The sequence below is a fragment of the Carassius auratus genome, unplaced genomic scaffold (genome assembly GCF_003368295.1).
Source record: "Carassius auratus strain Wakin unplaced genomic scaffold, ASM336829v1 scaf_tig00005830, whole genome shotgun sequence".
NCBI lineage: Eukaryota > Metazoa > Chordata > Actinopteri > Cypriniformes > Cyprinidae > Carassius > Carassius auratus.
This window is the reverse complement of record NW_020523701.1, coordinates 2,078-24,743: the sequence shown is the minus strand read 5'-3', so window position 1 is coordinate 24,743 and position 22,666 is coordinate 2,078. Positions and strand designations below refer to the sequence as shown.

Sequence of the window (22,666 nt, the reverse complement as noted above, 5' to 3'; positions counted from 1 at the left end):
GCATCGAAGTGACCTATGATAGGGAACTGGAGGTGTTTCTACTCTTAAACGTATAGTTAACCCCAAAATGATTTATTCAACCCCATTACTCACTCTCATGTCATTCTAAATCCGTATAAATTTATTTCTTCCGTAGAACACTAAATAATAATATATTTTGAATAATTTTGGTAACCAAACCATTTCGGTACCCATTGACTTTCCTTGTATGGAGAAAAAAAACATACAAACAAATAAACAAAAAACAACGCAGACCTTTCTCAAAAGGCCCTCTATGTTTCACCGAAAAAATTTTTGGAATACATGTGGGTGAGAAAATTATGATTGGATGTTTATTTTTAGGTATTTAAACCTAAAACCTTTAACCAATGTGCAACATAGCCATATGTAGAGTCTGAAGGCATAGTCATCGGAATCAGTGCGTTGTCAAGTTGAAAGATAAAATAAAATGTTATTGTTGGTTATCAGCACGCTATAGTAAAAAGGCAATTAAAAAAATTCTGCAGTATCGTGAGCCATAAAACCAATGTGTTTCCTGAGCATGTCTCCCGTGTTTACAGACAAGCTTATACAATGCCAGAGTTTGTGTGGCTGTGGGAACCATTCGCAAGAGTCGCTGTCCATGGTTCTGAAGCAATTATAGCAAACAGAATTCCAGTCTGATTTAAATTATATAAATTCAATCAGATTGCCAAATTATTGCTGGATAAGGGGTAGCCTATGCTAAGAAATTCGGTAGAGATTGCAAATACACTGCATCTCTGATTTTTACATATTTCGTTCTATTAATAACAAAGCACTAGTGATTGAAATATTCATGTTCAGTAGCTAAGTGGGAGTGGGTCGAGATTTAAGGCTGTCATTGGAGGCAACAAAATAACATTTTAAATGGTCATAAATTTTACATTTTCGAATGAACAATGCATACAAATATGTAAAAGATATAGATTTCTTTAAACTTTGGCTGTTTTTATAATTACATTACACATCAAGTCGTGCAAATCGGCCAAAACAGGCATACATTAATGAATATTTATCATTTTGTAATTTAAAAGTATTTGGTTTGAAGTGTTCATAGCACTGCATTGATTTTCATGTTGCCTTATTATTGATGATTATCATCTTCCTCATCATCCTTATTAAGAACAAATGAATAATAATTGTATAAACTTTAACTGTCTAAATTCTTGAAGTCGTCTTCTCCGTGCAATACATGGTCACAATGCAGTGCGTTTTGTAGTCTTTTTTTTATTATTTTAAAATAATGAATAGAATTAATCAACCAAGCAACTGAATAGCAAAAATGTTTACACGTAACTCAGCTGTAAAAAAAAAAAGTAGGATAAAGAAAAAATAGACGAAGAACGTGCCTTCACGGTTGAATAAAGAACCAGATTTAAGTTTTAAATCCCAAACATATATCTTTGTAATAAGTCGTGTTTTATGTTTTACACCGTTGATTAATCTAACGCTCAATAATGTCGTAAAAATCAAGTTGGTTAATTCACTTCTCTCATTTCTTTTTGTGAAGTCTTGCGGAATTCCTTGTCATCATAATTCTGAACACTAGAGGGAGCCTGGAGCACGACATATTGCTTTTTTTCTCCCTGAATCTCCCAAACTCCGCGATTCTTGTCCATCATCAGTAACCAGTTTTTATCCTTTAATCCCGCGTGTATAATTAACATTTATTATTAATTGTAGTGTGTCTATCCCGTTAATTGTAATGCATTGATGTAAATATTTCTCATAGGGCCTGTTTTAGCTTGTGTCTTAGCCTATTTTAAAAATGTTAGAGTTTTTTATGTCACGGGTTATTGAATGCTAAATACTTTACATTGCTGCCATATTGCCTTTCATGCTAAACTTAGATTAAGAGCAACTGGATATCAATAACATTGAATAAATAATTATTGGATTTGATATTCCATTTGGTTTCGAGTGGATTGGTTATAACGGGGATGTAAATTGTGTTATTAATATGTTTGTTGCAGGTCTGTTTGAAGATGTTTATAATATGCCTTACGGATATATTCATGGTTTTAGGTTCTGTTAAAGCTTTAGCAAGCTGTAATAACTTATAGGTTACAGCTTCTATGCACAATCTATGAACATGAAATGAACATAAACGTAAGCCTTAACAGATAAACGACTGACGTCCCTAGTGTACTTCCATTCATCATCTTGTTAATGTAAGATTAATAATACTACAAGAATACTGGCATGAACTTGTGAAGCGCGTCACCTTGATATACACTGTAAAAAAAAATCCCGTAAAAAAACGGTAAAATTCCGGCAGCTGGGGTGCCGGAAAAATACCGTAAAATAACAGGCACATTACATAACAGTAATTTTCCGTAATTCAAAAATACAGTTTTTTGCTGTAATTTTACATGAGATTTTCTGTATTTTCTTCACTTTTAATGTTCAATAAGATGTTTTACATGAATTTTGTGGAAACCATTAAATTATCATGAAGTTATTTTTTTAATCAAAATTATTTAACACTGCTTTAATTTAAATAATCAGACATAGGTGCAAGATAGTGTTTTAATAATTTATTGCCCTATCTGCAAGAACATACCAATACATTTTGTTCAAAACTGCAATTTACTCTTAATATTCTATATTCAAGACTGCAACAATATACAAGTATAAAGATTATAGCACAAGTTCAATGATTTTCCAATAATCATAACTTCAACAATATTACAATTCATTTTGTTCATGGCCAAAACAGAATAAAAATATTTAAAAAAAATCATAAATGCAACAGCACACAGTAAAAACAATGTTGGTAAACAACAATTTATACTAAAATTGTCCTTTAATTTAACTGAACCACCTGTGAAGAAATTATTCACCTCGACAACAGATATATGCTCTAATAGTGTAGAGATGATAGTAAAGTAACACTCTGATGCTCACAACTCAATCCTCAGACTGATCCTCAGTGCACTAATAACATCAGTCAGATGTGTATGTGTAGCTGTAGAGTTCAGGAAGCATCCGTTCTACACAGAACAGAAAGAGACGACTCCCAGACGAACGGCATCTTAACATCAGGGATCTCAACCATGTGCTGTCATATGAGTGTGTGTGTGTGTGTGTGTGTGTGTGTGTGTGTGTACAGACAGCAACAAATAATTCAACCACGAAAGAAAATTATCAGTATTTTAAGTCAATGGAAGATCTGACACTTAAAAGTTTTTAATCCATCCATTCATAGTCTGCAATTTTGCTAATCAGTGAAAGAACCTTTGGACTGACTGCTGATTGCTTTCTTGATGTTGTTTTCTCCACTTTTGATCCCTTCTCGGGGTTCATCTTAAAAAGGCATCTGTTGAATGGAAAAAAAAATTACTTAGTAATATAACATGGACTGTAACATATGCTGTGAATATATTAAAAATAAAAGTAGAATAATAAGAACTTGACAAGGGCCTGCTTGTGTTGGATTTTTGCTATAAAGACGTGAGAGGTTGTGTGTGAGGCAGACTGAGAGTGTTATGACTATGTAAGAGAGTGTGTTGTGTGGCGATGTGAGTGAGGATGCATTTAGGGCTTTACAATTAATCGCATGCAATTGTCAGATGCATCTGCAGATGAATCGCATTCGATTATGAACTTGATCATTCTCCATTTGAAAACAAGTGATGGATATGTACTACTAATCACAGGACCGGCTTTACTAATGAGACAGGCATTACAAATGCATGCAATTAATCATGCAGCCCTAGATGCATGTGTGACAATGTGTATGTGAGTGTGTGTGAGGATAAGTTTGAGAGAGTGTGTGAGTGTGAGGATGCACGCGTGACTGTATGTGTGAGTGTGTATGTTAGGATGTTTGCATGAGGATGTGTGTGAGTGTGCGAGGGTGATGATGCATTTTTGGGAGTATATGTGAAAATGTCTAAGTGTGTGTGTTTGTGTGAGAGAGTATGCTTGTGAGAGTGTGAGGATGCGTTTTTGAGAGTGTATGTGAAAGTGTTTGAGTGTGCGGATGCATGTGTGAGTGTGAGGATGTGTGTATGAGAATGTGTATGTGAGAGTGCGAGTGTAAGGATGCATTTGTGAGAGTGTGTATGTTCACTGACAAGCTATGCAATATCACATTCATAATCATTTAGTATATGTGAAAGTGTGTGTGTGTGTGTGTGTTTGACTGCATGTGAGAGTGTGCTAGTGTGATGATGTGTGTGTGTGTGTACTTGTGTATGTGAGTGCATGTGTGTGACAAGAGTATGCATGTGAGAGTGCGTGTATGTGAGTGTGCGAGTGTGAGTTTGCGTTTGAGAGTGTGTGTATGTGAGTGTGAGGATGTGTGTGAGAGTGTGTGTGTGTATGTATCTGAAAGTGAGTGTGAGGATGCTTGTGTGAGTGTGAAGATGCCTGTGTGAGTGTGAGGATACCTGTGTGAGTGTGAGGATGCCTGTGTGAGTGTGTATATGTGAGAGTGTGAGTGTGAGGATGTGTGTGAGAGTGTGTATGTATCTGAGAGTGAGTGTGAGGATGCGTTTGAGAGAGTGTGTGTGTGAGTGTGAAAATGTGTGTGAGAGTGTGTGTGTATCTGAGAGTGAGTGTGAGGATGCGTTTGAGAGAGTGTGTGTGTGTGAGTGTGAGGATGTGTGTGAGAGAGTGTGTGTATCTGAGAGTGAGTGTGAGGATGCCTGTGTGAGTGTGTGTATGTGAGAGTGTGTGAGTGTGAGGATGCGTTTGACAGAGTGTGTGTATGTGAGTCTGAGGATGTGTGTGAGAGTGTGTGTGTATCTGAGAGTGAGTGTGAGGATGCCTGTGTGAGTGTGTATATGTGAGAGTGTGAGGATGTGTGTGAGAGTGTGTATGTATCTGAGAGTGAGTGTGAGGATGCGTTTGAGAGAGTGTGTGTGTGAGGATGTGTGTGAGAGAGTGTGTGTGTATGTATCTGAGAGTGAGTGTGAGGATGCCTGTGTGAGTGTGTATATGTGAGAGTGTGTGAGTGTGAGGATGCGTTTGACAGAGTGTGTGTATGTGAGTGTGAGGATGTGTGTGAGAGTGTGTGTGTATCTGAGAGTGAGTGTGAGGATGCCTGTGTGAGTGTGTATATGTGAGAGTGTGCGAGTGTGAGTTTGCGTTTAAGAGTGTGTGTATGTGAGTGTGAGGATGCGTGTGTGTGTGTGTGTGTGTGTGTGTGTGTGAGTGTGAGGATGCCTGTGTGAGTGTGTTTATGTGAGAGTGTGCGAGTGTGAGTTTGCGTTTGAGAGTGTGTGTATGTGAGTGTGAGGATGTGTGTGAGAGTGTGTGTGTGTATGTATCTGAAAGTGAGTGTGAGGATGCCTGTGTGAGTGTGTATATGTGAGAGTGTGTGAGTGTGAAGATGCGTTTGACAGAGTGTGTGTATGTGAGTGTGAGTGTGAGGATGCGTTTGAGAGAGAGTGTGTGTGAGTGTGAGGATGTGTGTGAGAGAGTGTGTGTGTATGTATCTGAGAGTGAGTGTGAGGATGCCTGTGTGAGTGTGTATATGTGAGAGTGTGTGAGTGTGAGGATGCGTTTGACAGAGTGTGTGTATGTGAGTGTGAGGATGTGTGTGAGAGTGTGTGTGTATCTGAGAGTGAGTGTGAGGATGCCTGTGTGAGTGTGTATATGTGAGAGTGTGCGAGTGTGAGTTTGCGTTTAGGAGTGTGTGTATGTGAGTGTGAGGATGCCTGTGTGTGTGTGTGTGAGTGTGAGGATGTCTGTGTGAGTGCGAGGATGCCTGTGTGAGTGTGTATATGTGAGAGTGTGAGTGTGAGGATGTGTGTGAGAGTGTGTGTGTGAGTGTGAGGATGTGTGTGAGAGAGTGTGTGTGTATGTATCTGAGAGTGAGTGTGAGGATGCCTGTGTGAGTGTGTATATGTGAGAGTGTGTGAGTGTGAGGATGTGTGTGAGAGTGTGTGTGTATCTGAGAGTGAGTGTGAGGATGCGTTTGAGAGAGTGTGTGTGTGTGAGTGTGAGGATGTGTGTGAGAGAGTGTGTGTGTATGTATCTGAGAGTGAGTGTGAGGATGCCTGTGTGAGTGTGTGTATGTGAGAGTGTGTGAGTGTGAGGATGCATTTGAGAGTGTGTGTATGTGAGTGTGAGGATGTGTGTGAGAGTGTGTGTGTATCTGAGAGTGAGTGTGAGGATGCATTTGAGAGTGTGTGTATGTGAGTGTGAGGATGTGTGTGAGAGTGTGTGTGTATCTGAGAGTGAGTGTGAGGATGCCTGTGTGAGTGTGTATATGTGAGAGTGTGAGTGTGAGGATGTGTGTGAGAGTGTGTATTTATCTGAGAGTGAGTGTGAGGATGCGTTTGAGAGAGTGTGTGTGTGAGTGTGAGGATGTGTGTGAGAGAGTGTATATGTGAGGGTGTGAGGATGCATGTGTGACTGTATGCGAGTGTGTGAGAATGCATGTGAGAGAATGTGTATGTGATAGTGTGTGAGTGTAAGGATGTGTGTGTGTGTGTGAGAGAGTGTGAGGATGCATATGTGACTGTGTGTGTGTGTGTGTGTGTATGTAAGAATGTGTGAGTCAGTGCGTGTTGAAAAAAGTGTTTTGTGTGAGTGTGTGTGTAAGGACACAAGTGTGAGTGTGATTGTATGAGTGTGTGTTTTTACCTTTGCACAAACTCTAGCGTTCCTCCTTGGTCTACTGGGTATGAAATGTTCAAACAGTAATATGAAGCAAACATCAACTTCAGAGCATCACAGAAGATGGTGATGTGGCCGTTAACGACGACTTGGTCAACAGAAAACATGAAGTTCTCTGCGGTCAAAGGTGAACTTCCTGTTGTTATGCATAAGAAAAAGAAGAGATCAGTAACACTGTGATAAACTTACTGCAAATATTAAATAGTTTTTCTTTAAAAATATTCAAACATACCACACACAATTATGCAGGGTGTACTAGGAAGTTTGGCACAGTCTACTTCAGATGGCAAGGTTGTTTGATCCACTTTATGGAACATCTGGTCCTCTCTCTCGCTGAAGTACTTGAGAAGTAGCTGAAGAAATCCAGCAGCGTTGATATCATCCACGTTCTTGCTTGATTTTTCCATTTCCCTGAAGATGGTCTGCATCTTTGCTGTCTTGTCAGTACATCTGAAGTATGAAACAACTCTAGCACACTTACTTGCTATAGTTTTGTCTTCAAAGTCTATCGCAGTTAGCTCTTTAAAGTGAGACATCATGCCAGATGTTTCAAACAAATATGGCCATTCGTGCAACAGATCAGAGGTTTCAACCCCATTTATGATGTCTTTTCGCTGAGTAAAGAAGGTGGCCCTCATCATATTCTCAACAATTTTGGCATCATGGAACTGTTCTTTTTTCATTTTCTTCATTTCCTGCTTTACAGATATCTGGGTGTCAGGCGTTTCATTAGCTGGTAGCTGCACTGGTTGCCAGTTTTTACACCCGTAGCTATCTAACGTTAGTCTCTTCTTTCTACACAAAGTATCTTCTTCACTTTTGCCAGCTGCTTGTCTCTTTAAAGAAAGTGATGTCTTTCCTCTCCTCACATTGTCCAGTCTGTTAATCAGCTGTTTGATGACTGAATCATACCCACTTCCAACAACTTCCCCTTCAATAATATCTTTGAATGCTTCAGGATAAGCCATGGCCATCTTCCGTGCAATCTCAGTGATGTGTTTTTTAACATGTGTTGGACATACTGTTAATATTTCACTCACTACCAGTCTTACAGAAGTTATCTGTAAGGAGAAAAAAAAGCATGTAAATATATGAAATTTTAGCCAATCTACAAAAATACAAAGAAAAATATTGACAAATGTATTATATCTATAGTTCTGAACCCTGTCTGTGTCACCTGTGAATTCCTATCAGCGAGTCCCTATCAATAATCCCTATCAGCTTCAATAACAGTGCTTTAATATAAAAGGTTGATTAAAAGTGTCTTAAAACAGAAGCTGCTCGAAGAGGGAAAAGTGCATAAGAACATAACATTACTAACGCTTCATATCGCCCTCGGAGGAGTTCAGTCACTTTAAGCGCTTGTTCTCATGAATCTGATTTTGAATTCAGAATTTTCATCCAATCTCGCCTAGGAAAATAAAATATTTTGAGCTTTTAGACGACGCCTACGATTATGAATCGTAACTTAACAGTTAAAGACTTAATTTTCCTCAAAGCCATCCAGTTTTCCCTCAGGGACAATATAGCTTAACAAAACCTACAACTACAAAAAGTATGTGGTAAGATTCGGATAAATTCTAGCAAATAATAATAATAATAAAAAAATAAAATAAAAAACGACACAATACCCAACGTTATATTTGAAACTTTTGAAGATTTTAAATGACTAAGGGCACTGGTCAAAGCGCCAAAGTTTGAAACGCTGGTTTAAAGATTCAAAAGGGTAAATATTCTAAATGCTAGAACTCCGATATAGTAAAAATAACATATAATAATGACAAAAATGATAAAACATGAACTTTACCTGCTTATTTTCACCTCACATCGAAGATTGACCGTTGCGTGAAACTGAAGGTCGAGTGATTCCTTTGGCGCGCGCAGCAGCCCCACTGCGTGCTTAGATGAGAATGTATCCTTGCGCTAGGGCGGGAATTCCTTCAGTTCGAATATTTAAAATATATATATATATTTTACATTTAAATATCAGCTTATTATATTATTATATCACATTATGAAACGATACTGTGAGAATAAATGCGTAAAACACTAAACTGAGCAGAACTACTTTGACAAGCGGAAGAAGATGTGTTCAGTCAGTTGACAGAAGTATGGAAATACGATTCTTTGATCGAATTGATTCCTTTGGGAAGTAAGTTTTCAACAACTATGAGTTGTATAACTATAAGTTTCATAAACTATGAAAACACGTTAAGAAGATGACAAATCCTAGGTTAACGAGTTATTGAGACTCTGCTTAGAATAAGCTGACAAAAGAAAAACCTGTGTTTGCTTGAGACAAATAATGGAAATTCAAGGCGTAATTTGAGAGTGTGATGACATGCCTGCACTGCCTTTCGCCAGGATCCATACTTTTGCAATCAATTTGGAAACATCTCACACCACAGACGTTTATTTACATTTCAACAGGGACAGTTTGGTTCGTTTGTGTTAAAAACGCGACAATCCAGCGTTGCAATGTCCTTTTTTTTAATTTATTTTTGTATAAAGATTAAATAAAAAATAGGCCTTCGGCTACATATAAATGTGCTGATCTGTTTATTTATAAAGAAATGTCTTCATTAAGACATGCTTTATTACAGTAAATAGTACTAAATACAGTACCTCCTGATAAGCTCAGCGAACCTTTGTACAGCTGTTATATATATTTTCTAATAAATATGAAATTATATTATTAATGTCACACACACAAATACAAATATATATAGCACACTGATTTGGTGTGTTATGTGGAAAAAATCATCAAAAAATATTTTTGGGCCATTATGCACATTTACATGTTTTTCATTTTACATGGGATATGTACATTTACAGTCTTTTTCTGTAATTTTACAATTTTAAACTGTATTTCAAAATTACGTGAAAAAACTGTAAAATAAAACAGTAAAATTCCGTAAATTAACAGTTTTTTTTTACAGTGTAGCATAACAACAGTCACGCAATAATATCGAGTGTGTGTTTTTTACTTGTTCTTTTAAAGCTTTTTTTCTTCTTACAATAGCCTAATTGTAGTCTTTATATCTTACAGCATGAGTCCACATGCAGTCTCACAGGTAATCTGATTTTCTCCGTCTCTCCTCTTTTTTTTCTTCTTTTTAACACACTCACACGCCTTTGCTTTTCGTAGAAGAACCAGTACCAACGTTAATAATTTCTTCCACAGAGACGTAATCCCTTTGATTATATCTAATACCTGCCAAAACCCAGATGGCATGCCCACCATCGCGCAATGTGATAACGCCACATGTGAAATCTAGCCATTAATATTAATTTCGGTCCGCGAATGTGTCTGAACTGCTGGAGCTTAAAATTCCTTAAAGAAGCCAAGGCTTGATTTACCAGGGATTTTAAGATCATTCCCAATTTCGCCCCTCTCCGTCCTTTGAGGTAAAACGTTAATTTAGTGGCATATGTAGACTCTAGGTGGTCAAAGTCTTTCACAGGCGACCCGAAAAGGTCTAATTCATTTGACGATCAGTCTGATTTCTTGTGTCAAATAAAATTTCTGTTTTTGTGACATTGGACAAAGTGAAGAAATAGTTTGCACTGATGCTCTTTTTTGGAGGGTCTTTTTTTATTTTTTATAAATGAAACATGCTTTGGAAGCGATAAAATAATTTCGATAGTAATGCACTTTTATAGTGTCATTTTACATGTTTAATTACTCAACCGCGATTCAAAGATGCTTTCCCAGAGGAACGCGTAGGATGATATCATGATTACAACCATATACCAGGTACATGCATGCCATTTAATTTATAACTAGCAATAAGACAAGGCCGATTTAATTCCATCCTGGGCCTGAAATGAGTCCAATCTGAACCACCGAGTATGGAGTTCTTAACAATTGCAACATAGCATATAAAACAAGATAAAGAGGCAAATAAATATTTGGGCAAAATTATTTATTGCTTACTTTTTCATTTTTACGTATTTGGATTAAATCAGTAAAATATGCCTCGATTTGTACTGTAATCGTTTTGAAAAGAAGTTTAAAGATAATATAGAAGTAAATGCACACTGTATAAATTAAAAATATGAATAACGTGCAATAATAATGTGCAATAATAACGCTGCAATTGATTGAACAAAAGTAGCCATAAAATAGACCTATTGTTTATTAAATGCTCAATAATGAGTGACAGGTGGTGTTTGAGCACTAAAACGAAACGTTTTAATACATTTGGTCAGATAATGTAATGTATTGGAATAGTCTTTAAATCTATCACGTTGGAATGCATGCGGAATGCATGCGGAAAACCTATTTTTATTAATAAAGAAATGACAACAAAAGTCACATAATGCCCATTTTATCCTTAAAACTCTTTCTAGTTAAAGTTAAGCAAAGATGAACGAACACACTGGCACGCTCTCTCATTAACACAAAGTGCACGAGAGGCGTTTTAACTAAGTGCTAATCTCGCTGGTAAACCATAAATGCCCATAAAGCCCTTTTTTCAATATGACAGTAGCGCTGGACAAGAGTTGCAGGAAAACAGATCTGCCGATGAATTGCCAGAGCTAGTGGGAAAATGAGAGGAGTGAAGCATGAACAGGGCGTTGATTTATCGCATAAACCCTTGGTCATTTCCATATGCTAAAATGCGCCCAAGGGGCAAGCCAGTCAATTTCCTTGAGCCACTATCCGTGGAAGGCAAGCACACGACAAAAATAAATTCAACTGTCTTGCCCTCCCCCCCCCCTCTTCTGACCCATGGACCAATATTCATCTTTAGTAGTATCATAGTGGAACCCTACTATTTACTTGGATTTCGCAATTTAATAAAATGATCTTTCAGCAGCAATCATGGTATTTTGTAGATTTTGTAGATGTAGTCTGGTAATCTGGATTTTGTGTCATCCAGGGCCTCGCGCATCGAGCTGAATCGTTATTTTAAGCATGAATCTGTCTCTCACTCACATTTCCAATCGCTTCCTTTTTCTGTACGAGAGAGCGCGCCTGACCTCGCATTGGTGAGATGGATATTGCAACGCATTTAACGTCTGACTGATTTGTGATGGGATCAGTCGCATTGTCATTTACATATTCAAATTCTGTTTGTACGCTGCGTTTTGTTGCTGCCTGATAGCCTCATTCCTGAAGTAGGTGTAAACGCTCCGTTTGCGCTGATCAATCTAATCAGACTTTCAGAAAAGTGGGAAAAAGGCCGTCCATCAGCCCAGAGTGGGCATGTGCCATGGTTAGTGTTACATCCCCAAATTTGGCCAGCTCCAAAAGCTTTTATACAGAAAGATCGTTCAGTCAAAAGCAAACGCTATTATCACACGTTGCATTATTTGCTGTATGGAAACATTTTGATTTTGTATAGAGATTGTCGCATGCAGAGTCAAAGTTTTCACAATAACCACGGTTTCCCACTACTGCTAACCTCACTACTTTTTAAACAACTATTTTTTTTACAAGCACTTGGAAGTATTTCGAGCGAGGTTAAACAATGAAATCTTTCTGTGGTATGCATGAACTGCAGAGCACATTACCTCTCGAGAGGTCCTAAAGGAATCCGTGGTGTATTCTGTCAATCACGCTACAGGATCGCAGAAATATTAGACGCTTAAGAATATGTCAAAATTAGAGCCAAAATGTGCTTTACAGCTTTTTTCTGCATGATAACCTTCTATGGTAACTTTTTGTTATCTAGAAAGCAGTTTATGCTAGAGCCTAGAAATAAAAGCAATTATCTGAATAAGCTTTTATAATATTCAAATAATCGTACAGCCAACCCAAAAAACCGGCATGCTTCTTTGAATATGTTCTTTGCTTAAAGCACTATATATAAATAAATAAATATATATATATATATATATATATATATATATATATATATATATATATATATATATATATATATACATACATACATATATAATAATTACATAATTTACGCGCTTCACTCTTAAAAGTGCTATAAATGTATCTAGCTCCCTTTGTGCATGTTGGAGAATAGTGCGCTGCATTGAAGCGAAATCAAAGGCTTAATATACAAAATTCAGATCGATACGGTTATTTTAATCATATGCACTTGTTGAGAACAATGACCTGAAAAGCATCGGCACTGTCAGTGTGGTACAGTCGAGCGCATCCATTGGGATTCCCAGATAGCCCTCGCGCAGAGTTGACCTTTTTACCCAGCGCAAACCTGACTCAACATTCGCGTAAATGTTCCGAAACCTCGCGCCGACAAAAAAAACCCACTCACGCACCAGCACAGCGATCAGTCTTGGTCCAGAAACAAAGATGTCACCGTATAAGCCTGCAAAGCAGTTTCACTCACTCGCTCGCTCACGGGTCACGTATTATCTCCAGCATTCGAATTCAATTCCGATCGGTTCCCTATAGAATTGTGCCTTTTCCCCGCAGACTGTCACTTGTTCACGCAGTCTCTGCTTTGAGTCTCTTGAGCAGTCGCTATAGTCTGGTCGTACTTCTACTAGTTCGCAGGGGTATCTCTCTCTTCCTCCCACCTAATGCATTGAACTAGCTTGTCATCGCGTTCGGTTATACGCTTCACTTCTCTTTAATTTCGAATGCATCGGCGCTGTTTACAGCATCTTTATATTTCTAAATCCACGCGGCGGTTTACAGACACCCCCCTCCTCCCTCCAGTCGCCATTCCCTATAATCTGAACACATCTGAAAAGTTATTACCCCGGCCCCTTTCTTATAGTGGGCTGCTCCCACAATCTATTCGTCAGTGTGTTGTTATATTTTTACAATTACACTCTTGTAGTATTTAAGTCCCACCTACATCGTTTGCAAAGCGCGCGAACGACTATCCTACCCCGCTCTATGTGATGTCCCTTAAGTTTCTCTCTGTTCTGGAGGAATGTGGCAGCGCACGCGGCTGTTGAACCCACATGCCCCGGCTCGGAACCTGTCTATCCTGTTCATGCAACCCGAACGTGTGTCTGACAAGGAGTTGAGAGACTGTGTTTGAAACACCACCAGTGTCCACTACGAAACCTTATATGCGAGGTTCCTCTCCCCCTCTTTTTGTATATATAGCATGTCCGCCCCCCTTGAATCTCCTGTCCATTGGCTTTTCGTGCACTATTTTCCTGCGTCCACCCCCAGCGCGCGCGCGCGCACACACACACACGCCGCAGCGCACATTGCTTTCATTAAACATATCTCCCACTCTCTCTCTCTTTCTGTGTGTGCGTGTCTCTCGCTCTCGCTCTCTCGCCTCTTGTCCGGCCCCCTGATCTTTCTGTCCATTGGCTTCCTCGGGTCTATTTTTCATGTCCAGCCCCTAATGAGTGTCCATTGGTTTTGTTATTTCCACTCCCTCCTCCCACTCCACGGCTTTGCCCTGCCCATGTTCTGTATGTCTGTGTCCATCCATCTCCTGACGTTCAAGTTCGCAGGGACGTCACGTCCGCACTTGAACTTGCAGCTCAGGGGGGCTTTTGCCATTTTTTCATCTCTCTCTCTCTTTTCAAAAAAGCCATGACGGCTATCCCACAATCCATCTTCCCCTCGCCATCTTTGTATTATTTCTAATTTATTTTGGATGTCAAAGGCATTGATGAAGATATTTTCTCTGGAGTCTCCCTTCTAACCCGGCTCTCCCGATGTGAACCGAGCTGAAAGCCGCCACCAACCACCATGTCTCGCCGCAAGCAAGGCAAACCCCAGCACTTAAGCAAACGGGATTTTTCGCGTAAGTAAAGACAAATATATGTTGTGCCCGTTCGCTTTACCTGATTTTGGCTCCGTTCTGTAGCGTTGAGTTGCTGGAGATGAGCGTAATTCTCAGTGAAGACACACTGGACATTGGGACAGCGCAGATCAAGTGGACTTTAGTGGAGAGAACGTTCCCATCTCTGAAATTCTTTACGCGCACCTTCGTCCGCCGAAATGCCACAAAAGTTTGCTTTCCATCGCTATACTTGGAGAAGTTCATGCCGGCTCTGTGTTTAGGCGCATATTTCTTGGCTCTCGTGCCCTAGTCGCCTTGACCACTTAAGAGCAAGCGCTCACATATACCGGACTGTGGTGGGTTTTTGCACGCGTGCTTTCGCTCGCTTATTTAAGCTCACATTTCGTGGAATGTCCCGTAACACGGTCTGTCTGTGATTCTGGGTAGGATTTCCCCCCTCTCACACTATTTTTGGAAGATTTTCAAAGAGTGGAAGTGAATTTTGATTGGGAAAAATCTCGTGTCAGACTGTTTACAAGCGCCGCGTGCGCGTATACCCACTGCCAGCAAATAGAGCACGATAGTCGCCTGTGTGAGGCTAACATCGCAGTGCAAGGAATCTGCACATACAAATGATTCGAATTTTAAACTTAAGCTTTTCTTACATTTGAACCAAACACGATTCTGATTGACTCGTATGGGCTTTAGTTTAAAATCAGTAGGGAACGATTTTACGCTACGCTCTTTGCGTTTTGTGTGCATTTGTACAAGGATAAATTCGATTTCACTTATGCCTGATTTTTGTTTTAAATGTCGGTGACAAAGGTAAGACGAAACCTAAATTTACTGCAACTATTTAGACACAAGTGTATCAAGAATACCAGTCAGTTTGCTCTTTTTGTATGCACACATTCATAGCCTACTACTAGACTACTGTTCTCCTAATTATCATTCGAATTATTATTATTATTTAGTCTAAACATGCCTTGAAGGACTGTGGTAGGTTACAGTTTTGTAAATAATGTCTGCTTCGTATTTTATGGACCTGACATGTTGTCAGGAGCACGATGACACATTTTAGCTCTCGTCTTTTTGTCTGTTCGATTTTACCTTTTATAATCTCAAACGTAAACCTACAAAAGCATTAGTGTGCGTTTTATTAGATACACATGTTTGACACAAATCCCGAGCTGTTGTAACATTGTAAAGTATCGTGTAACATTATTGGATTTCCACACACAGGCTGTGGGATCTCAGCGCGGGTTTCTCCGTGTGTTTGCTGCTGTTCGTGTCAGAAATCCACCGCTAGGGGGCAGACGACGATCATAAACTAGACTCGAACCCGATCAGTTTCACCGCTATCTTGATCTATATTTGACCATATGTTAGCAAGAGCGAAACGTATTGTATACGAACTTGTGACAGGTTTTTTTTTTTTTTTTTTTTTTTTTTTATCCTGTCCTGACCTGGTATGAAATGTATAATTTGTATACCTTGTATTCTGTAATAGATCAAGTTGTGTTTCAAACTTTACTGAAAACCAGTGTTCACGTTCATAGACTACACACAGATACTTTTCTGAGGAGAGCTATTTAAAAATATTATCATCATTTTTTTGGTAATAAGCTGCTTTTGTTTGTAAACACTTGAATGTATTTTAAATCTCTAAAAATATTATAAAAAAATGTTCATTCATACACAGTGTGTACAGTTTCTGTTATTTAAATCAAAAATATGCATATGTGTAGATATCTTAAGATAGCAGCTGCGATACTAAAATAAGTACATAATTGTTATAGCTAACTGAAATGTTGAATATAAGCGGTTATTTTATCATAACGTATTTTCATTTATCTTTTTGCAGTTGAAATATATACACATTTTGTATGTTCTAGCTCGGTTTTCATTATTAAATCATGACTGAAGTTTTCCATATCGATTATCTCTGCGTTTTATCACAATCACACCTAACTGGAAGTTCTACAGCTGTTATCATTACGAATTCATTACGAATCAATATCACTATGAATCACTCTGTATCTATGAATCAGATCTAAAATACTGAGTACACTTTAAATCTGGTAGGCTTTCTATTATTTATTTTCACGGCGAGCATTTCATCTCGAAAAAACGACAACAGCAAAACTACGTATAGCGAAAATCAGTACTATGTATAGAAGATACATTTATGACACGTTATTGTTCTTCATGTGCAAATGTGTCGGATATTTTCCTCATAAGCACGTCTGGGAGATACTCCACATCTGCCCCTTTATATCTGCCCCAGACTGGGCTGAAGTAAATTTAACCGCCCTGAACATGATCCTAACACCTTTTTTCTTTTTTATCAAAATCATCCAATCATCACACACTAAAATTAAAATCTATTTTTTTGATTCTCTGTGGCTTTAGGTTCATTAAAGCATGAAATTGGCAGCTTATAAAGAAGGTCAAGATTCTTAACCATTAGGAAGCTAGTGTAACCTATGAGCAAAAGATTTCACTAAACAACCATTATAAAAATACCTGCATATGTATGTGTGTGTGTATGTTTGTGAACCTTACAGCTAACTTTTTCATGATGGGAAAAAAGCTAATAGTCCCTATTGTGTGAAGCATTTATTGCTGCAGCTGTGACTTGTGTTGGGTTTTCTGGATATTTACACGTGCTGTCCACGCAGTCATTTCATGATCCAGATGTGTGTATGGTTGAGTGAAACAAAGATTCAGGCTGAGATTAATTTACTGTAGTTTTAGACACAGAAGTTAATGCACCAAAGCAAATATAACAACATTTTGTTGCCTTTACTTTTATATCATAATAAATTATGTGTTAATAAGGTGTCAGGCCCTTGCTATTAGTTATGTGAATATTATGTTTTTAGGCTTGTTCACTGAAGTTTAACTGACAGTGAGTAATAGATTTTTTTAAATGTTTATTATTATTATTAGTTATAACTTGTAAGGTAATTATAGATCTGAAATTAAAAAGATAAATGTGAAAATAAAACTAAATTAAAGTGGTGGATTAACATAAAATGTGTGTTGTTGTTGTTTTGATCCTGTTGTGTGCTCTCTCATCTTGACTGTTTCTCTAATGTTCCCTCTGCTTTTCATTCCCTCTATGTCACATATGGATTCTTCCTGCGTGCAGCCGAGCCCCTGTCTGCCGTGGTCTCGGAGGAGAGGCAGGAACAGCGCGGGCTGGTACAGGTAGCTCCAGAGGGAGACCAGGACCTGCTCACCTGTGGCCAGTGTCAGATGAACTTCCCTTTGGGAGAAATCCTTATTTTCATTGAGCACAAGAGGAAGCAGTGCAATGGCACTTTTTGCATGGACAAAGCAGTGGATAAGCCCCCATCGCCCTTGCACGGTGACCTGAGGAGAGCCTCCAACCCTGTGGAGGTGGGCGTCCAGGTCACGCCGGAGGACGATGACTGCTTATCAACGTCTTCTCGAGGAATCTGTCCGAAACAGGAAAACATTACAGGTAACTTCATCTCATGTGATTTTCCTCTTAAAAATAGAAGGGCTCTGCGTGTTTTTGTGTGAGGAACATTTGTGGTGGAGCAGAGTTGTTGTGTGGGCCACATATCGTAGACACATGTCCTTTCTCGGTGGGTCGCCTCATTCGCAGCTCTGGAGACATATCAGAGTGCTGAATATTTAAAAGCTGTGGGGCAGGAAGGGGAAAAGGGGTATATTCAATCAAACCTCAAAGTGAGAAGCCATTACGAAGACCAAAAGAGGAACCGGCATTACTTCACAGAGTACAAAGAAGAAAAAACAAAAAAGCATTTAAAATCAGATTTATTATCTCAAGATCATCGCTGCTTGGAATCAAGGATCTCTTTCAGATGGACTCTGTGGGATTTGGATAATTAAGCTCAGATTCGAACCGTAGATCGCTTGCATGCTTTAGTTTAACACATTTGGACTTTGTGTTTCAAATCCTTTTTCTGTGTTAACTTGTCGTTCACTCTTCATGGTAATGAAATGAGAAAGAATGTGGCAGAGTGTGACTTAAAAGTTGTAGATTTGTTGAAGTAGAGTGCAAAGAGTGTGCTCTTTATGGTATGGTGGATTGCTCATCCCTACTGGGAGAAAAAAAGGGGGAATGGTTTGGCACTGGAGGGGCGGTTCGAGGAGTCCTTGCTGTGACAGGAGAGGCCATCCCCCTCGGTGTGTGTCCACAGGCTCATGGGAAATGCCTCTCTGTGCTGCACAGCCTCTCTCATGTGGTCTGGACAGATGTATCTTGATTCCGTTGTGAATACTTGTATAGCCACATCTTATCCATACAAATGCATGTGTGCACATTTTCACTTTCTGTCAAAAAAGGAAAGGAAATGGAAGGCCGTTCGGTTATTTTGGTTTGTCAGGCAACAACAACACAATGCTAATTATTTGTTTTAGTTTTGTGGATGTGCATTTTAATTTGCAGTTGACTTTATGCACTATATAAAACACGGAAAATGCAGTCATAAAAAAACATAGTCCCTAGTTTCCACTGTAAACAAAGGCAACCCTGGAATCTCAGAGTAGCGTAAGTCTAACCTTGCTTAAGCTGAAAGTGAAATTAACTGCTTTAAGTTTGTCAGTGTGTTATTATGTGTCCATGAGTGTCTTGTGCTGGTGGGGCGATTTAGAGTGGCTGTTTTTTTAAATCTAGAAAATGTGAGAGTGAGACTTTCCAGTCTGTTTTTCTGGCCTGGCTTTACGTTTGGCCATTCTCTGGTGTGCCTCAAAGATCAGGTTCCAGGAAGCGTCTGGGTCCGGTTAGACCCATCAGCAGTCATTTGGACTTGACCCTTTGCTCTGGGCTAATTATCGTCTGCTGAGTTCAAGTATTGAAGTATTTTCCAACAGTTCCCACTTGCATAGTCTGAGATACAGAAAATGAAGCCTCCTAGTTTGAGTGTAAAATGTTTACAATAATCTGCTGTGGAACACACTTTTGTGCTATAGTACATTTAAATTTGATCAGATATGGAGGCTGAATGGGGTCATTTGTGTCTGCTTGCCCTCTTTGTTTTAAGCATGTTGATGCAGTTTCAGCACAAATTATACAACCTTTATGCAAGCTGGCTATCATGCACGTCTGTCGTTTCTGTCAGCCGCTAAACTGGGTTATTAAACTCATTTACATCATAATGTATCAGGGTTCAGCTGATAGCGTTGGGTCACTGGTATTATGTGTGCTTGTTATTATTATTATTATTATTTTTTTTTTTACTATTTTGTGGGAAGGTTCATAACAGCTTCTCAGCATATGACTGTATCTGCTGCATGGCAGGTCAGACAGGGAAGACATATTAATTAGCCAAATTATAGAAGATTTCAGACATAACATATCCAAGGTTAGTTATGACTGCAGCTTACCATGAATGTATAAATCATAATAATTTGAGAGAGAGAGAGTGAGTGAGCGCGCGTGTGTGTGTATATACCTGGGTTAGAGGTGGTCAAGAACATCACAAAACTGCAAGGCTGAATATATATATATATATAAAACAGACATATAAATGATCAAAATGTAATTATATGTGTGTATATATATAAAATGTTGTACATATCTTTCTATTTATTAATTTTATAAATATTATTTTAATATGAACTTTTGCTTATTTTTATTTTGTATTCATTGTTTATATATATTTATTTATTAATTAAGTGTTATTATTTATTTAAGATATTTTAAAGATCATTAGTTAGTTCAGGCGACCAAATAAGGAGTGGTATGTGTGATGTAACAGCTCCATTTCCTATAGAGCTGCTCAGTGTGAGAAAAGGCAGTAACTGCCACAGAGGAATGGATTTGCTGTGTGAGCATAGAAAAGGGGCAATACTCATGTGTGTGAGACTGTGTGTTACCCCAAACAGCAAAATGGATCCTGGTGAGGGGGCCTTACTGGAGATGACCGAGACATTATCCTCTCCCAAGCAGTCATTTAATATGGTCATAATGTATTTATTTCATTTGTAATTTCTAAATGAGATTTTGAATGCTCTCATTTCTTTAAAATCGCAAAAAATTAGACAGGTTGTCACAAAAGTGTCTTGTTGAATAAATGTTGTCCCACTGCTTTGAATTCACTCTGTTGATATAGTCGACTTCATGTCCTTTGCTGCACAATATAAGATGTCTGATGAAATTTACAAATTATGCAGAGTAACAGCCTATGATCTTCTGTTTCGCAATGCGTTGTCCACAAACATGTAGATGGAACAGACTGAATTAGCTTTGGCTCGCGATATAAGGCCATTTGGAGCTCTGAACTTTTTTTTTTTATCAAGCGCTTTTCAAGACTCTGTCTTTCCCTATGGCAGCCCTTCAGAAATTATGACTGCTCGCCAATAAATCGGCAGATTAGATCGGACTAACACTGCTTCCATGCAGAACGGACCTCAATACAGATAATTGTTTTTTAAATGGCCTTTGCTGGGTGGGTTTTTAATGTCTCTAACTCTCCTGCTCGCTCACTCACTCGCTCATTTTGTCACTCTCTCCCTCTCTGTTATGCATATGGCTGTAGCAGTCAATGTAAATCAGGGCCATCCAATTAATATTGAATCAATTACACTGTGTGTGATTGTCAGGCATGTGAGCCGCCTGCAATTTTCTGTGCCAAAATGTGACCCAAATGAGCGGCTTAACAAAGACCCCAGCAATTTAAGCTTTTTTTCCTTATTGTTTTTTCTTTTCTTCCTCTTTTTTTAAATCACATATTATCTGGAGCTTGACGATCTGTCATGATCATAATTATCATCAAAGCGCCTCACTGGAGTTCAGCTGCGAGGGAGCGAGTGTGCTGACACTGATCGTTTTTTTAAGGGGACTTGTAAGGTGCAGCGTTAACTGACGTGCGGTCATCAGTGAGAACTGAGGCAACCACGGCAGTTGCTTTTATTTTCCAAACTGCCCCGTGCAGCATGGGAGTGTGTGTGTTTCTGACAGACATAATAGACTTTCCTTAGAGGCATGTGTGGAAATATGCATGCATACAGAGGCTGTTCAGTGTCACAAAATCATTTTATTTGTGCATACTTTTTTTTTTTTTACCATCAAAAAAATTAATAATCGGAAAGCGACAAAGAGACATGTCTCAGCCGAGCAGCGATGGTAGCCTGGAAGTGGCTCTTTATGAATATGCATTCGAACCGGGGGGATGCCATTCGCATCTAATTTTTATTTCCTTTCACCGGCAGGATTTCTTCATACACAGTTGTCCCTTTCAAAGAACTCTGGGCTGTGTGTGAAGCCCATATGTGTTTGTGTTTAGTCCTTGCATATGTGTAACATCTCCTGTCTGATCTTGGAGAAAAATAGCATTACCGAATGTGTGAGTGTGAGAGGTGTGCAGTGCTTTTCCAGAGGGAAGAGGTGTAATAATAGCACAGAATGGTATTTAATTCTCCTGGAGCTGTTTTGCTGCATGTGGTGATGTGTCTCTCAGCATCCCTCACAGAAACATTGTGATATTCTGCATCCTCGGGCTTGATTTGCATGATACAGTCGGCTCGGTGCTGTGGGGGTGGACGGCTTCCTTTCATTCGCCATTTTCATCTAATGGGCTACAGCACATGTTTTTTGTTGGGTTGGGAATTTTTGTGTTGCATGGGAAACAAACAGAATCCATTTTTTTAGTTGTTGTTCGTGCAAGACTTATTTGTTATCAGGTGAAATTCATATATTATATGAAAATTGTATATCTGAAGGCTTTTAACCTTAAAAATCATGTTGTTTTTACCTGTTTTTTTTTTTTTTTGCACCAAAGCCGGCTTGCAAGGAAACAAAGGTATTTAGCATCCAGACGGGCACTGCCTGGCACAGTGCCACCTGCTCCGTCTCAGTTCTCCCACCCCCGCACCCCTTCATACGCTCTTAGCACCCCAATGATGCTCTCACCCCCCCACCCATCCCTCCCTCCTGCAGACAATGGCATCGCCTCCTCCATCACAAGAGGAGAAATACCCAGCTCTCTCCTTTCTGTCTGTCCTCATCTCCATAATGCCACCTGATCACGCTGTCTTTCCAGGACTACCTCGAGTGATCGCTTTGTCTTTCCGGCGGATGTTAGATGGAAAATAAAAGCTAAATGCAAAAAATGCTCAGTATCTGTTGTTGTTCGCAGATACGTGCCGGTGTAGAGTTCGATTTTAGGTCCGTGAGAAGTGTGATTATGCCTTTGTGGAGGGATTTTGTGATCTTTCTACTGATATTCAAGCACCCCTCTTGTCTGATCTCCTCGTTTTCATGTTTTTTTTTTTTTTGTACCAACATGTGTGTGGATTTTTTTATGTGGGTGGACGTGCACAGACCCACTGGGTCC

General features: G+C 39.0%; 2 protein-coding genes across 2 annotated transcripts; one reads left to right on the top strand and one right to left on the bottom strand.

The window, feature by feature from the left end:
* Positions 1–2,497: 2,497 nt before the first annotated feature.
* Positions 2,498–8,612, bottom strand: LOC113071055 (uncharacterized). Its single transcript, XM_026244419.1, has 4 exons — positions 8,459–8,612; positions 6,884–7,712; positions 6,619–6,787; positions 2,498–3,340 (listed from the first exon to the last, which is right to left on the bottom strand). The coding sequence occupies exons 2-4, from the start codon at positions 7,623–7,625 to the stop codon at positions 3,211–3,213; spliced, it is 1,041 nt and encodes a 346-aa protein (XP_026100204.1). The 5' UTR covers positions 7,626–7,712; positions 8,459–8,612; the 3' UTR covers positions 2,498–3,210.
* A 3,969-nt stretch (positions 8,613–12,581) lies between these two features.
* On the top strand, positions 12,582–19,510 carry LOC113071054 (B-cell lymphoma/leukemia 11A-like). Its single transcript, XM_026244418.1, has 2 exons — positions 12,582–14,354; positions 17,488–19,510. The coding sequence occupies exons 1-2, from the start codon at positions 14,300–14,302 to the stop codon at positions 17,883–17,885; spliced, it is 453 nt and encodes a 150-aa protein (XP_026100203.1). The 5' UTR covers positions 12,582–14,299; the 3' UTR covers positions 17,886–19,510.
* Positions 19,511–22,666: the final 3,156 nt, after the last annotated feature.

Coding starts and splice junctions, on each gene's coding strand:
- LOC113071055 (XM_026244419.1), bottom strand. CDS start 7,625: ATGGCCATGGCTTATCCTGAAGCATTCAAAGATATTATTGAAGGGGAA. Junction 6,788..6,883: donor ACCCTGCATAATTGTGTGTG/GTATGTTTGAAT, acceptor GCATAACAACAG/GAAGTTCACCTTTGACCGCA. Junction 3,341..6,618: donor ACGCTAGAGTTTGTGCAAAG/GTAAAAACACAC, acceptor TCCATTCAACAG/ATGCCTTTTTAAGATGAACC.
- LOC113071054 (XM_026244418.1), top strand. CDS start 14,300: ATGTCTCGCCGCAAGCAAGGCAAACCCCAGCACTTAAGCAAACGGGAT. Junction 14,355..17,487: donor AAGCAAACGGGATTTTTCGC/GTAAGTAAAGAC, acceptor TCCTGCGTGCAG/CCGAGCCCCTGTCTGCCGTG.